Raw genomic sequence first — 16806 nt, forward strand, 5'->3', positions numbered from 1 at the left:
GCAATGTCGGCTGGCGACCCCCAGGGGGAGGGCCTTCTCTGTGGGTGCCCCCGCCCTCTGGAACGAACTACCCCCCGAGATCCGGATGATTCCGGATCTCCTTACTTTCCGCCGCGCCCTCAAGACATGGCTTTTCCAGCAAGCGGGCCTGGCCTAGGGAGGATTTTAAATCGGGTTTATTTTAAATCGGGTTTATTTTTAGAAAATTTTAAGCAGCACAACTCTAAATAATTGGTTTAATTTGGTTTTATTTGGGGGGGGATTGTAAATACGTTTCTGTTTTAAATATGTTGTGAGCCGCCCTGAGTCCCATTGGGAGAAGGGCGGGATATAAATCAAAATAAATAAATAAATAAATAAATAAATATCATCAAAACAGTAAAAGAATTGAAATGGAAATGGGCTGGTCACATAACAAGAGGAACTGATAGCAGGTGGACTAAGACAGTCATAGAATGGATTCCACTTCATAAAAAGCATCCACAAAAGAGTCCTAAAACAAGATGGATCTATGACATCAGCAAGTATTGAGGGCCCATTTGGCAAGAGAAAGCTCAAGACCATATTGGTTGGAAACATGCGGAAGAGGCCTTCATCCTGCAGTGGATAGACTTTGGCTAGAATGATGATGATGATGATGATGATATTGAGTGACAGTAATTCTCCAGATTTTTAGGCAAGAATTTTTATCAGCCTGTTTTAGAGGTATCCTGGATTGATTTTTGGAATCTACAACATTCTACACTGGAACTGTTTCATTTTATGCAATGTACAGAAACTATTGTCACTTTAGGACAAGCAGAAGTGAATATATTTTTTGGATTAGAAGATTAGTTATTGTGATCACATCAGTTCTTCATCACAAAAAGCATTATTTATATTGTGAAATGCCAACAGTCTCAGAATAAATTTCTTTCCAAACATATATGCAAAAGTTAATTCTAGAAATATGCAAAACAGTCTATGTTGGTGGTGTCCAAATTGAAAGGCGTGTCTGATCTTAACCCAAGGAAAAAGGGCAGTGGTGTTGGTATGCATCTACAGAAAGGAGAATGAAGATGCAAAAAGATTGGGCTATATGAGAAAGGGAAGGAAAAGGGTTAGGTGCACACCTACTTGTCCAGCAAGTCCCCCCTCCTTGCGAATTTACCTCAGCTGAAACTTGAAACATTCAGTAGTTCTGAGGCTCAGTTCAGCTGTATCATGACTTTCTGGAGTAGTCCATTCAAATTTACAAGCTGCATTGTATGTGTTCTATACACATTTTCCATTTCATCCATATATCTAATTAATTCTTATTTGCGGAGTTATTAAATGAATGTCTGCCATTTTGTCTCTGGACTTGGCTTCATTACAGACATTGTGTGAATGTAAGAGTCATGTCCAGGAGTTATCTTTGAATGTTCAATCCTAACACATTTGGTGCTGCTTTCCCCTTTCTGAGTGGCATGCTGATGTAAATGAGGAAGTAATTTCCACATTTACAGGTAGCCTCTACAGGTACAGCCATTTGTTTAGTGACCATTCAAATAACAGCACTGCAAAAAGTGACTTATAACTGATTTTCACACTTAACAACCATTGCAGCATCCCCATGGTCATGTGATCAAAATTTAGATGCTTGGCAACCGGTTCATATTTATGACAGTTGCAGTGTCATAAATTTACAACCATGTTACTATCTCAACAACTGCAGTGAATCGCTTAACTGCGGCAAGAAAGGTTGTAAAACTCACTTAACAAATGTCTCACTTAGCAACATAAATTTTGGGCTCAATTTTGTCTGCAATTCCCCATTGCAGACATTGCATGTAAACTCTTTTTTAACTTATGCTACTGGCACCACCAGGAACTGGGAGGAGGCCTGCTGACTGTTCCACAGATTCAGATTAGGCAGCTTCTTCCTGAATCTAAACTATAATAGTCACTTTCTTGCTCAGAATTTCTAAGGCAAGCAGAAAGATAAGTGCTAACATTCAAGAAGGAAGAGAGGGAGGGAGAGAGAGAAAGAGAGAAAGAAGGAAGGGAAGAAAGAAAAGGAAGGAAGGAAGGAAAGGAAGGGAAAGAAAGAAAGAAAGTTTTGAATTAATTATTCTATGTTGGAACACACTTATTCAATTAAAACATAATTTTATTTATTCCTTTGGATTTGGACTCTGGATTATGAAACTATACCACAAATGTTCTGTCTTTATCAACATATTTCAGTCAGCCACGAAGGTTGTGCCCCTAAAGCCTAACTAATCCTTTAGGCATTCATTCCTTTTACTGCATTTTTTAAATACTACATATAAAGGACAGTTAGGAAACTTGAATGCTTTAGCTTGCCTAATAATTGAGACAATATCGCACTTCTTGAGAAAGGAACAAAATTTGTGCTGTTGTATAACTGAAGCAGGCAAGTTCTTCTTCAGCAACAGTGTTCAGTTTGTTTATCTGAGGATTAGTGAAAATCCCATAATTCATCACTGGTCTGTCAGAAGCAAGCTTTAGTTGATTTAGTGCTTCATTCTACATTGGAAATGTATACATTTTTACTTTAAATGTTTAATGTTCTTTCTCAAATACTACTTTGTGGCTTCATGTTCTGTTTCAAATGGCTTCAGTTTACTTTTTTGAAATGACAGCTCATATTAATGAACTAAGGAATGCTGCATAAAGTATTGCTAGGAAGATAACACCTATGGCCTAAGAAATTGAATGTAAGAGATAGGTTTAATATTGATTTTTTATGATATTGTAATTTATTTTCACATATAGACTATGAGGTTCTAATTTACTTTCACATACTGTATATACTACACTAGTCCTGCACAAAAATGTTTTGAAATGATTATTGTTTTAGATTCAGATTTTTTTTCACAGTGGATCTTACAGCTACTATGTTTGGTATTATAACCATAATACAATAATAATAATAACAACAACAACAATAACAAAAACAAATTAATTAATCCACTGGGCATTGTGTAAAAAATACGACTTGCCTGTGTCTGAAAAGTTGTGGGAACATAGGGTGGAAAAAGTTGTTGAGAATGAGAGGGTGAAGATCTTGTGTGACTTTCGAATACAGACAGATCACCATTTGGAACACAACACGCCAGATATCGCAGTTGTAGAGAACCGAAGTGTACAGCTGATTGATATTGCTGTATCAGGAGATGCCAGAGTCGAAGAAAAAGAACTGGAAAAAATTACGAAATATCATGACCTGGCCATCGAAACTGTGCGAGTATGGATGAAATGTGTAACAGTGATACCCATTGTCATCGGGGTACTGGGAACTATGTCCAAAAACTTTGCAAAATATTTCAAGAAACTGCAGCTTCCTGCAATAAATCCAGCAATGCTACAAAAAACTGCGCTACTCGGAACATCTTACATTTTAAGGAGGTACCTGGTTGATACCTAGGATGCTGGCAACAACCTGTGTCAACCATCAGTGTCAGTCAATTTGAATGTTCAGTTAACTGAGGTTCACGTCTAATGAATAATAATAATAATAATAATAGTAGTAGTAGTAGTAGTAGTAAAGTTACTACTAAACTGCTATTTACCATTTTTGTTCCAAGAAAGTTCTGTTTCCATTACATTGTAATATTTCAGTGTATTTATGTTTTGAGTTGCTCTCTAGTCTAGATAAACTGAAATACAACTTTAATCATCCCAAAGCCCTGCTATGTTTTTTGGGAATCTTAAGAATTACAATCCAAACTTAAATAAGGCTTCAAATTGGAGAATATTTGTTTAAAGGAAAGTAAGGTAAAAATCAGTTGTATATTAATGTGATTTTCTTAGGAAACTGAGTCCTATGAAAGATGCTATAATATCTTGTTGGGCTGTAGATGAATCATTTGTCATCTCTCTTTTTCTTACCCAATTGTATTATTATTATTACCATTATTATCTTTGTTCTGCCTTGACAAATATTTTTTTTCTAGTCACTATTTCTGTTTAAAAGTTAAGAACATTCCCATTAAATATTGGCTCTTCAGAGGAATTCCCATCTCACTAAAGTCATAAATACCTCCATGCTGGGTGGTAAACCCTACTGAGTACAATTATGAATTTGATAGCATCTATATTAGGCAGACTAAGGCCAAGTTCATAAAATTTTGTCTTATGGGATGTTTAAACCACTGGGTCAATTTAAGAGATTTCTTTTACATCAAGGTAAATGTAATACCTTACAATGTTAGTTCTAGACTTATTTTTCCTATTGTGGAATTATATAATTCGTTGGTTGTAAGAGGAGACAGAAGAAATAAATCCAAATGAGAAAGAAATATATTTTAATACTACTGTATAGTTATATGTGCCAAAACAAAGAACAATGGTTAATTTGTTTTAAATCCTGAAAGCCTAAAAACATAGCTCGTCAGTGATGGCTCTTTGGTGGCTTTCATGTAATGCTAATGCAGTCTCATGGTTTTTGCTATCCATTGGCACTACCACAGATTCAAAGGAACATCTTGTGTATAGTTTATTTGAAAATGTTTTTACATTCAAAGTTACAGAGGGTTTTTTCTGTCATTGCAGCTGTTGAGGTTTAATCTCATCTATGCAAATGCACAAACCTTAAAACAGGCATATTACTGTTTAAAAAACTAGTATAAATAATGAACCGCTCCATTACAAAGAACATAAATAAATCTAGACAGGTAAGAGTTCTCTAGAGTTGAAAGTTTAGGTTATGCAAAAATTTCAACAGCTGTTATTTGTAGGTCCTTATAGACAGAGAGGTGTGAGTGATATGAACTGTGGAAGCCAACACTAAGTGAATGTATATATTGTCACTTTGCCAAAAAATCAGGCTTTTGCTAATGCTGCTTTTGCTGTGTCCAATTTTTGAATAAGGATGCATTTAATAATAAGCTAATTGTTTTTAACATATCCATTTTAATTCATTGAAAGGCAACATTCATGAATAAGGGACTTTATAGATAACCTAATAATACTACTTACTAGTAAGTTAGTAGTAAAGGGTAAAATGTTGTGATATCAATATTTTTGGACTAAACCCTCATTTTGTTAGGTTCATGAAATAATATATATATATATTATTTTCTTAATATATAAAATGGTTGAAAACCATTTTAGTAAAGTTACAAGACTTACCTGTATGTCTGATTAAAAGGACAAAGCCTTTTAACAGATGCAGTAACTTGCAGTCTTCCCTGCTGGCTTCAACTTTAGGCACAAGTTGTAAATTCCTTCATCCAGCACTACTATAACTTGGAATAGTCACTGAATGAGTGGTTGTAAGTCGAGGACTATCTGTACCAATATTCTGTAAAGTTGGGAACTGCTGATCTGGTCAAGAGAATGTGCGCATGTATTTTTAAGTTACAGATTAGGCGAGTTCTATTAATATGCGGATGCCTTTGTCTTATATTGGAATTAATCCATTCCCTTCAAGTGAGAAGCTCTTAGAGTTCTGAATTCTTAGTGTTCTAAATTAGTCCATTTCACTTCAAGTAAGAGGTTCTTGGAGCCTAACAGGAGTACCGAATTACAGAATTACAGCCAACTATTTGAGTAGTAGAGGATTCGGTGCCAAACCTCAGTCCATCATACTTCTTTTCTTTTCAGTATTAACTTTTTAATAATACTTTTTGCCTTTTTAAAAAAAAAATGGGTATAAAAATGTGGAAGTAGATTTCTGTAAACTTTTGGGTTTCCCTAGAAATGTTCATTCTTTGTTGTCTTACTGTGCTATATCATTTGGTATCATTTGTTTACAATCCTACCAACAAATCAATCTAAATTCTTTACTGGAATACATTACAACAATGAAAAAGAAAACTTTTTGAAGTGTATTAGAGAAATAACCAAAGAGAAAAAACTAGCCATTAAATGCAGTCTCTGATTTCAATATTGCAGTAGACTTTTTACTTAATATAATTATTACATTATGAGAGTGCTTACAAAAAATCCTTATTCTTGGCTGCTATAAATTGAAGCCTATCAGATCTAGGCCACAAAAATCTGGATGGATTCCTCCTTTTTTCTTGGGTTTCTATGCTGCTCATTCAAATCAACTCTAAGCAATGTATTTGTTCCCTAAATACAAAGTAGTCCTCCAGTTACATCCATTTGTACAATGTCCGTTCCATATTACAGTATGACTGAAGAAATGGACTTCCAACTGATCCTTGTACTTATGGCCATGAGGAACCATTAGAGCATCCAAGTGCAGGAGTGTCTGCATTTGGCACACTAGATGGAGTTGTGCAAAGACTTTCCCATCTGTGTCCTTCTAGCAGGAGCAGTGAGTCCAAGAAGATCCCCAGACTGCAGACCTGATTAGCACAGGAGTGCAACCTATCTTTCTATACAATTTCCCTATGTTCTGTAGGAACGTTTCATTCTAGAATCATAGAATTATATAGTTGAAAGATACCACTAAGAACATCTAATTTAGTTCTCTGCAGTTTGCAGGAAACCAGTAAAAGTGTCCACAAAAGATTGTTTTCCAAGCTCCTCTTAAAATGTCTACGTGTGGAGAACCCACAATTTCCAGAGTTTTCCCTAGGATGCTTATAAATGCTGGGGATTTAATGTGGGAGTGTCTGCATACAGCATATATGTTTTATTACTGGGCTGCAGCCCACCTAAAGGTATCAGTACTGAAGCTTTTGTCAACAAATCAAAAGTAGCATCTTGATGACATAAGGCAAGCTCTGCCCTTTTCTAAGGTTATACACTATCACACGTGTACAAAAGAGGTAGAGCTGATGTTACAGTGAAGATGCTGCTTTCATCATTACCTCTATTCTCTGACTTCAAGGACATCTCCATCTAGTTTTCTTGGCAGCACTACAGTAGTGGCTTGCCATTGCTTTGTTCTGGAATACTGTTTCAACTTCCCAATCTAACCTACTGCCTTGGTAATTCCTGCACGATTTCTAAATTCCATTCCTACCTAGCTTCTGAACCTGGGCCAGGTTGTTACCTATTGAGTGTTTTTTTTAAAAAAACAACTATGATAAAATAACTCAAGGCAAATGTAAGTGCTTTCTCTGCTTCCATACATACATGTCTTCAGTACTGAGGACTTTCTTTGGCTTCTCTTTTAATCATCTTTATGCAGATCATAATACTGTATTTGAATTTGAAAGTTCAGCTGTTCTCCATAGGTCAGCCTTTCTTAAAGTGGGGTCTTCCAGACATGGGGATATCAGTCTCAGAATTACAGTATACTCGTTGATAATTCATTCTGAAAGATGCAATAAATACTAAAAGTACTAAGCAAACTACACGACTTACCATGTGACCTGCTATTTTGGCAGAAGAAATAGCAGATCATGAGGCAGAAAATGCCATCAAGTTCTTCCTTGTGCGCTGACTACCGGGAGAAAGACGAATGCCAGGACAAGATTTCTGCTTCAAAACGCAATGAATACCGAATTCAACAAAGTTTTGAAGCAGTCGAGTGCTGAGGTATGACTGTACCACATAGAGTTGCTGAGAATTCTGTGCTGAAATGTTCATGTATGGAGCAAATTATAGAAGATAGTAATAGTTTTATAATTTGTGGGAGATAATTTAAGTGGTTTTTTTTCTTTTCTATATTGATCTTAAAATACCATATAAAGGCTCTTGCTACTTTTATAAGAAATTTTAATTAATTTCTATTTGATTATTTAATCCCCCATTCTACTTCTTCCATTTTAACATTGCTTTGAATATAGTCATGGAAAGGCAGGATAGACATAAGTTAAAATAGATAAAAATACCATATGGATAAAATGAAGAATATATTGGTCTTAACTCTGTACAAGAAGTGAAAGTATACAAAAACTCAGGTTTTCCTTTTTTAAAGAAAGAAAACACTGTAACTGGATCTACAAGCTAAAACCAATTTTATATTTTATTTTATAAAATCTGCAATTTTAATGATGAAATATTTTTATCAGCACTATAGAAACAGATACAGTGCAACAGTGTTTTACAATTCAGCTTTCCCTGTGTTTTAGTTCTAATCAAACTGTATTGTACTGTTTGATAGAAATTATTATTCTCTGCTTTCAGTTAATTAACATTTTAAAAAGATTGCTTTTATTTATTTTGCTGAGTCCTGTTATCATAGAAATCAGCTGCAGTTTATTAAAAGTTAAAGGCTTTGTGATCTCAGTAATATTACCTTGCCATGTATATGCTTGATTAAGCATTGCTAATTAATGCCGTCTTATAGAAAGTGTCCTTTATGAATACATATTTTAGCGTGTTGTTCATTTTAAGGCATTTAGAAACATTTTAAAAAGTTGAATAGGTGGACATTTTTCTTTCATGGAATAGGTTTTTGTTTGCTTCTTTCTAAAACTTTTTTTATAACTGTGAACATTTCACATGGGAATCATAACATCACTTAAATTTTATTAATTTCTATTCTGTTACAAAGAGACAGCAATCCTTTAAAAAAACCATTTGCTTGCCTGATTTATGCAGTGCCAGGGCCATAAATAAGATTATTTTCAGGGTTGGATTTTTGGGGGGTTTTTTTGAGCAAGAGTCTGGATTTATGCATGTTCCTGTTGTGTTGCTTTCACAGCCAGAAGCAGTGAAATAATAACACAGTCATGTCGTGGATAATGATTGTGTTGCTGGGTACACTTTGAGCTGCAGGTGTGTTCAGTACTGTTTTTGAGTGTATTTAGGCAGTGTTATTTACAGTTCGAGCTGTGAAATAGTTTTTGGAATGTCTTCTTATTTTCAGGAAATATTTTTATTTGGTATAATGTTTTATTGACAATTACCATCTGTTGGCAAGAAAGTGTATGTTTCACTGTGTAGTTTAATGCTGATCCTCATCCATTAGCTTCCATTTTTAAACTATCTTTTTCCTAAACAAAAGATTAGCAACAGATGTGGCGTCTACAAATAGATGGGTGTAATTGTTATCTAGACGGTATATTTAATACTCGCAAAATAAATAAGGGCTTAAAACTACAAGAGTCTGGTCCTGGAAATGACTCAGAATATTATACTTTTAACCAGATTATCATTTCTGTTTAAAATACTGAGATGTGATCTGTGGAAAAATAATAAAATACCCTTTCCCATTATTTATTAAGCACTAATAAATAATTTAATTAAATTATTATATAAATAATTACAAAGAAAAAAGAAAACTTTTTTTTTCCTAATCTGCAGGACAGTAAGAAATAATTCAGCCATCTGCTATTTTCCAGTTAGTTAAGACTGTTTTGGAGAAATCTAGTTGTTGTTGTTGTTGTTGTTGTTGTTGAAATTGTTAAACGTCTTCCTCAAAATCAGTTGAAACACCTTTCCAGAGGGATCAAAACTGTAGGAACAGCCCAATTTCTTCAGTTTATTTCATGAAGACCTGATCAGAAGAGGTCAGAATATTTGAGCTCTGCAAACCACTTCAGTTCTCATCTCTTGAACCTTCAGTTTAGTAGCAGTCTGGAGCAGTATCTTCTGTGGAGGCACACACATGCTCAGAAGGATGGGAAAAACTGTGACAAGCCTTTCAGAGAAGCTCATGCAGAGGATCTAAGTTGCATATGAAACCATCCCCCTCTCCTCCCCCCATCCATGGAAGACAATTTTTCTTCCGAAACAGAAGGAATGCAAATTAATAAGAAAAATGAATCCAAGACATAAGATTAGATAAATATAGTTAAAATTAGTCTACACCATCCACTGAATCTCCCAAACCTTTCTATTCTTGTAAATCATCTTTGCTTCTTCCACATCTACATGTCATTTCTTATATTAACTTTAGTTGTTTAAATTTCTCATTTTTCTCTTTTTGATAATGTGATTTACCCCATGCAACAATATAATTTTCGGCCTTGCTCTTGATTTGTTCCTCCTTCCTTCAATATTTGTTTTGCAATCCTGTCTACATTCATTTCCTTTGAATGACCAAACTATACACTGTTGTTTTATTGATCACTGACATTTATTTAATTTGCATTAATTCAGCATTTTCATTCTTGCCATCATTTCTTTTTTTGTTTTGTTTCTAAACATTTCTTTACTCTATCTCCACTGCATTCAATGTGCTTTTGCATAATATATTCAATTCTTGTTTCTACACAACAAAGTAGAGAGAAGCATGTTGGCATACATAACCACTTCTTCACTTGTGAGAAGATCCATTTAAACAAGTAATGTATGTTTTGTTTAAACTAACTGCAGCAATGAAGAGTGTAGTGCTAAAGTGTTACAGCCCTGTAGAATTTGGCTATACACCCTTTTCAGTTGCCTAGGTCAAGAGTTCACTTTGCATACCTGTCTATGTATAGACTTTATGGCCATTGTATAAATCAGCCAATGAAGGGAGAGAATGGTCTTATCCCACAGTGCTATCTTTCAGATAAAGGTCTGAAACAGAAATTATCAGTCAATTGTGTTTGGGATACTTTGATGGCTTAATGTATCGATCCTTTTGGTTTGAGGAATCTTTTCTTGTACCAATTTTCAAAGAGATTTATTGACTTCTGGATACCAAATTCCATAATAGCATTTGTGCAGTTGAATGCTGTGTTCAATTCTTTCAGTTCGGTTCTTGCAGACTAGCATTCAAGTCAATTTATATAGTATTTAAATGTTTGGCAATATTCTAACAAGTATGCTAGACAGTTTAAGGCTAAAAGACAATTTAAGGCTAAAATCTCAGTTACTAATAAGGTAGCTTTTATATCACCCATACTAAGAAGTCTTTGCACCTGGTGGTGTTCTAATTTACTTGTATGAAAAGAGTAATGAGTAAATCATTGCATTGTTGAAGATGCAGTGAGAATAATGCTTCATTAGGGCATGTTTTTGCAATGTCCTAAAGTTAGTATGTTCTGATAAGAAATAATTACACATTTTAATCCTTAATTTTAGATGTTTGCATTTTATAAATATTATATCAAAATCGACAGCTGGACAAATAACACTTAATTTTCCATGCCCTTCTTGTTCCTTGATTCTGATTAATTTTGCCAAGTCTATAATCTAGCTTTTCCCAGCCTTGGTGTCCTCCAGCCTCCATATTCTCCGTAGGGATATGCTTTTAGGGGAGCTTTGGAAATCAAAATGGACACAATTGGAAGGCACCCGGTCATGAAAGTCTATTGTGCTTTTAGTAAAGGGATATTCTTTCCTTCTTTTTATAGAGTAATATGAATATTTGAATTGTTTAGAGATCTAGTTGTTGCTTTTATGAGTAAAAACCTTTTGCAAGCAGCATTTTAACTACTAAGGAAAGTGCACAATTCCATGGTTATGTTGTCAATTATTAATTCTTGTTATGTAGATTCTTAGCAAAAGAATCATTGGCCTCTGTATGTAATAGTTGGAGTTGTACATGGTTTTTTTCTTGTATTTTCTCTTAGGTACCTATTAAAATAGGTGCTGTAAATGAAATGATAGATTAAAAATATAGTTGGAATAGGGTTACCGGAATCCGGGTTGCAGGAATTCTGATGACAATGACAACAAGACACAGAAAATCTCTTATAAAACCTTATGAAATATCCTGGTCACTCAGAATATAAGGAAATAGATTAGTGACATCAATCATATTTTTACATCTTGCACTGCTTATATAAAGGGAATATGGCTTGAATAAGGCTGCTACTTGTTGATTTTGCATAGAGAAGCCTTGATTTGTGATAAAAACTGACTGATTAATTGAATCAAAAGTGAATTTACATTGGATTAAGATTTGGTGGAATATTCAACAGATCTTTAAGAAAAAGATAAAATTTACACCGCAGTTATTTTTATTGGGTATTATGGATAATTTGGATCAAAAAGAAATGAAATTGATGTACTGTATAACAGCAGCAAGGACCTTAGTTGCTCAAAATTAATAAAACTTTATTTAAAAATAAATAAATAAATAGGGGTTTGTGTGTGTGTGTGTGTGTGTGTGTGTGTTAATGTCCATTGGGACTTGTACAGCAGAAAGCACACAATGGTTGATGTGGTTATGTATCAGGTCATTTAAAATGAGCATGGTACTATCTAATCATTGAATTTGTAAACCACTATCTAAGCTGTCTCCCCCACCCTTTTTTTGGCTAAAGAGTTTATTAAGAATTCTAAAATATAAACTACTGATTCAAAACAAAGTTTTAAAAGTTAAATTAGAGATTCACGCAGCAAAACACAAGGCATTGTGCTTTGAATCTACAAATGTTGGAAAAGACAAAATTGAGTATGATCATACAAATGCAGGGTTTTTTTCTCCTTTTCCAATCCCAGTGTGCAGAAAGGAATATAAAGACAAACAACATTAATATTTAGACTGTAAAGTTTGGATGGATGCAGACGGAACAAGCATTTCATTGTACTCCTATACCAGTGAAACAATTTTCAGTATCGTCTAACATAAAAACATAAGCACTTTGGAATGCTGAGAGTTTGTACTTGTATGCACATATACATAACATTTATATTTTTTTCTGCTGTGCTTTTGTTTTCCAAAACGATTGTTTAGTAAGAGCGAAGAAGAGCTCAGTGCTTATACAGGTACTCTTCATTTACCAACCACTCTTTGAGTGAGTGCTCAAACTTGTGATGATGCTGAAAATAGAGACTTATGATCTATCCTTCAAGTTGCACCCAATTGCATTATCCCATGGTTAGGATTTGGGTACTTGGCAACTGGTGCAAATTTACAATGTTCACAGTGTCCTGCGATCATGCGATTGCCATTTGCAACCTTCACACATTTCACTAATATGTAGTTTTGCCTTTTCTCCTTCAGAATATTTTTAATATTCCTTTCTTTATTAGAAGAAGAAATTCACAAGAAGGAAAAACATGATAGAATTGGCTGTTTCTATAAACTAAAATTACATAACTTTGGTTTCAACACTATTCTTATCACTAAGATTTGTGGAATGCTTATTAGAGGGATAATGGATTGGAGCTTGATTAGATTAGTTTGATTGGCTTAGTTCTGAACTAAACCAATATTTTGGTGGAAATACTTCCAAAAACTAAGATTATTGTTGATTGTACCAATAATTTGTTTCAAATGGCAATCATGCTGTGGCAGCAATATGAAATGTTAAATGTGAGGTACTACTCAACTTATGACTGGTCGTTTAATGAATATTCAAAGTTATAACATAGAGTCAGAGTTTTATGGTTTATAAAGCATTTCATTCCGTCATAAATGTCACCTCTTTTCTGGGATCACATGATTGCAACCTGGGTACTTGGCAACCTGTTCACAATTACAGTTAGTTACCAATTACCTGCAATCGTGTGATTACCATATATGATCTGAACATCATATATGTGGGCTAGAAAATTTACCCGACTCAGCATTTTCCACTTCAGCACTTTAGTTTCAATGTTCTTTGATGTTTAAATAATTGTTCTAAAAATTGTATTTATAAAAATATAAAAATATTCCTCTAAAAACAATTTTTTTCCACAAAAGCTTTCCGTTAACGTTAAATGTACTGTCCAAACCTCATAAAATAGTCTACATAGTTTTTTGATAAAATGAGCCCAAATATTTGTGCAGATTATTTGATTTTGAAATAAATATGATAACTGAATTCATAATAATTAGCACAGGATTCAGAATTTTTTAGAAAACCCAGTTTGCTATCTGAAGTCAGTTTTGTGTTAAATGCCTTATATTATTTTCATTGTCTTATACAGGGGAAGTACAGCTCCCAGATTCTGATGATACTTTAGGCCAAATGGATGGACATGTCAGACCCGTTCCAACACACAAAGGTATTAGAAATAATTTCATTTTTTATGACTATAACTTTGTCTAAGTATAAAATCTGAATGTTTTATTTTTATGAGCTACTATTACTATTTATTTATATATTTATATGATCTGTTTATTATAAAAATGATATACCTTGAGAAGATCTATTTATGTGACTGCTAAGAACTAGTGCAAACTTGATGCCATAACCAGTTTATCATACAGTGGTACCTTGGTACTCAACTGCTTTGAAAGTCATCAAATTTGATACCACATTTTGATGTGAAAATTTTGCCCTGGTACTCATTGTTTGTTTGGTACTCAACACACAAGCTAGAATTTGTTGATGTTGGCTTCCTTGTGTGACTCACTATATTATTCTTTATGGGAAAAATTTGTTTGGTATTCATCATACCTCCCAGAACCAATTAACAATGAGTATCGAGGTACCACTGTAACTGAAAATTGCTGTGCATTCATAAAAGAACAGCATATCAGATAAAGCTATTGTCTTTCCATTGAAAGAAATGTCTTTCAAGATATTTATTATTTTGGTCATTGAATATGAATACTCAAACTCCATCCTAGGCAAAGTCCTAAATGAGGTTTGTTTCTCTATGGTTTTATTTTCCAAAATATAGTTAATAAAAATGCATATCTTCCTCTGGGAAGAATTAAAGCAATAATTTTCCTTATGTATTCTTGTCTTTCCCACTTTTTGTGCAAAGGGAGAAGCAGTTATCTCTGTTGTAGAAAGTAAAACAAGATATCCCCCCCCGTGGCATGTCAAGTGACTTCAAGGGTTGAGTGTTTTGGGATGGGTGGAAGGGTTGTTGGCACTGCCATCAACAAAAGAAGCAAATCCTGGAAATTGGGGGAAAATATTTTTTTTTGCATCCAGGATAACTTATTGATTAGGATAATGTTGGCTCTGAAGAACATTAGCTATAAGTTGGTTGAACATTGTTATAAAGTATGCCTTTTAGTTTTAAAGATGTTTCTAACTTAGTTTGTTTCATCCAATCTAGTATTTTATAAAGAGACCTCAGAAACACGAAGTAGCACTTTTCTTAATAAAAGACCATCAGAGTTTGCTGCTCTTCCTGGCAATTATTGGCAATTGACTAATAATTTATCATGGCTGTCTCTAGAACAATGGCAACTTCAGTTACATTGCATTGTGTCTTTCAAGAAAAGTTCCTCTTACTCTGTTCAGTCACCCAGATCAGATATTCCAGTGTAAATATGGCACTGGAATTTTCCCATGTCACTAATCAAGAAATATTTTATTAGTTGATAATCTTCGTACAAATCAGCTACTATCGAAATCCCTGGGAATATTTATGTTTTTGGCAGTGAGTCATACTTAAATGTTCTAGTGTTTGGGTTATTTTATATGAAGGAATAAAATAACTTCAAAATAGAGCCGTGAATTATACTAGAATATCTACAGTAGTATCTGCATACTTATTTTCTATTATCTGGAATTTGAAATGTTTGAACGTTGTGTTCCTACACTATCTCTGACATGTATTGACATTGTTCTAGCATCTCAGAACTGAACTCAGCCCTTCTCTTTATAAGCTATTTTGAGCACATACTACAATTTGGAATGTTGTTCTGTGGAAATTATGCTTGGCTATACGCCAGCCAACTTGCTCTCTTAGAATAACATAATATGCATTGACCCAGTTTAAAATCAACCTGCCAAAAATCTGAACACTTTAGAGTAATGTGTAATGTATCTAAAATATTGAAGCACATAATTTGAGGTTATTATTCATACAGCTCAGTATTTATTTAGAAATTCTAGTAAAGATCTCTTGTTATTCGTGAAGCTCAATATTTATTTAGAAATTCTGGTAAAGATCTCTTGTTTTGGAATACATTATCTTGTTGTCCAACTTGTTTGCTTCCAATGCATAACTGTTAATTCAATGCATTCCATGTGTTGAATCTGAGAGTTAGATTAGATTCATATTTGGGCACCTGCTGTAATTTATACTCCTTCGTGAGTTTTATAGTCTGCTTTCTCTTAAGTACCTCTTTAAATAGGTAAACAAACTATAAATACAAGAACAATATGTCAAATTTGTAACAGGAACAACACCAAAAGAGGAAGAAAACTGAAACTGAATGCAGCAGACTGTGAAATTAAGTTTTGTCGTGGAGGAACCATTGTGTCTGAGTGTGAATATATACATCGGCATACCTGCCCAGATAGAAAGGGAAATGATGTAATAGATCTAAGTGAAGGTGGTCTGATCTTGCCTAGTGGAATTGACCAATACATGCAGAGAAGTGAAGGTGATGCTGTAATTACGAATGAAAGGACTAAAATGTGTAGTTAGTTCTTGCTTAATGACCACAATTGGGTTCAGCAACTCCATCGCTAAGCAGCACAGTTGTTAAGCAAAGCACCACATGTCTGCACTGAACTTATCACTCACACTGTGATTGTTAAATGAATCACCCACAGTTAAGTGAGACATAACATGACTTTCAGTTTTACTGCCGACTTCGCCATTGACTGCCTGTCAGAAGCTGGTTGCGAAGCATGCAGATGGCAATCATTTGTGTGATGCTATTATGGTCATATTTTTTTGCAATTCCATAAAAGTTATGAGCAAGTTATCCCTCTCAGAGTCCATCATAGTTGGATGGCATATTGTATTTGGCATGGAAAGCTACAAGTTGTTTAAACTTGCTTAAAATTAATGGGCATTGTGTATTTGGGACACACCCTTTTCTTCAGGAGTTAATATAAGTAGTGTCAAAACAGCATGAGAATGTCTGGAATTTCAGCAAGTACTTCACCATTCAACTTGGTGTCTCTCCCCCCCCCAACTATGTTAGAATTGTAATTTCTAGTATTCTGGATGAAATTTTGGGAATTGAAGCCCTGACTCATTTTGAAAGCACCAGAATCGGAAAACCTGCACTATACAATTCATCTTTTAAATCACATGTCAGTATGTGATAGATAGTTATGTCTGTAGATTCTGCCTTGTCTTCTTTTTCATCTGCAGGTATAAAACTGACTTTACACAACTCAAAACATATGAAACTTCTTTTGTTTCATCCACTGTTGGGATATTGCTGGA

The 16806-nt window shown here is 34.3% G+C and overlaps 1 protein-coding gene across 1 annotated transcript in view; it reads left to right on the forward strand.

Annotated features, from left to right (window-relative positions):
• ROR2 (receptor tyrosine kinase like orphan receptor 2) overlaps positions 1-16806 on the forward strand; it is a 68026-nt gene that overhangs the window by 18634 nt on the left and 32586 nt on the right. Inside the window, exon 3 of the mRNA XM_015822449.1 lies at positions 13598-13722. Coding sequence (XP_015677935.1) covers positions 13598-13722 — 125 coding nt within the window. The remainder of the gene's footprint in view (positions 1-13597; positions 13723-16806) is intronic.

The sequence above is a fragment of the Protobothrops mucrosquamatus genome, unplaced genomic scaffold (genome assembly GCF_001527695.2).
Source record: "Protobothrops mucrosquamatus isolate PMUCROS unplaced genomic scaffold, P.Mucros_1.0 scaffold1573, whole genome shotgun sequence".
NCBI lineage: Eukaryota > Metazoa > Chordata > Lepidosauria > Squamata > Viperidae > Protobothrops > Protobothrops mucrosquamatus.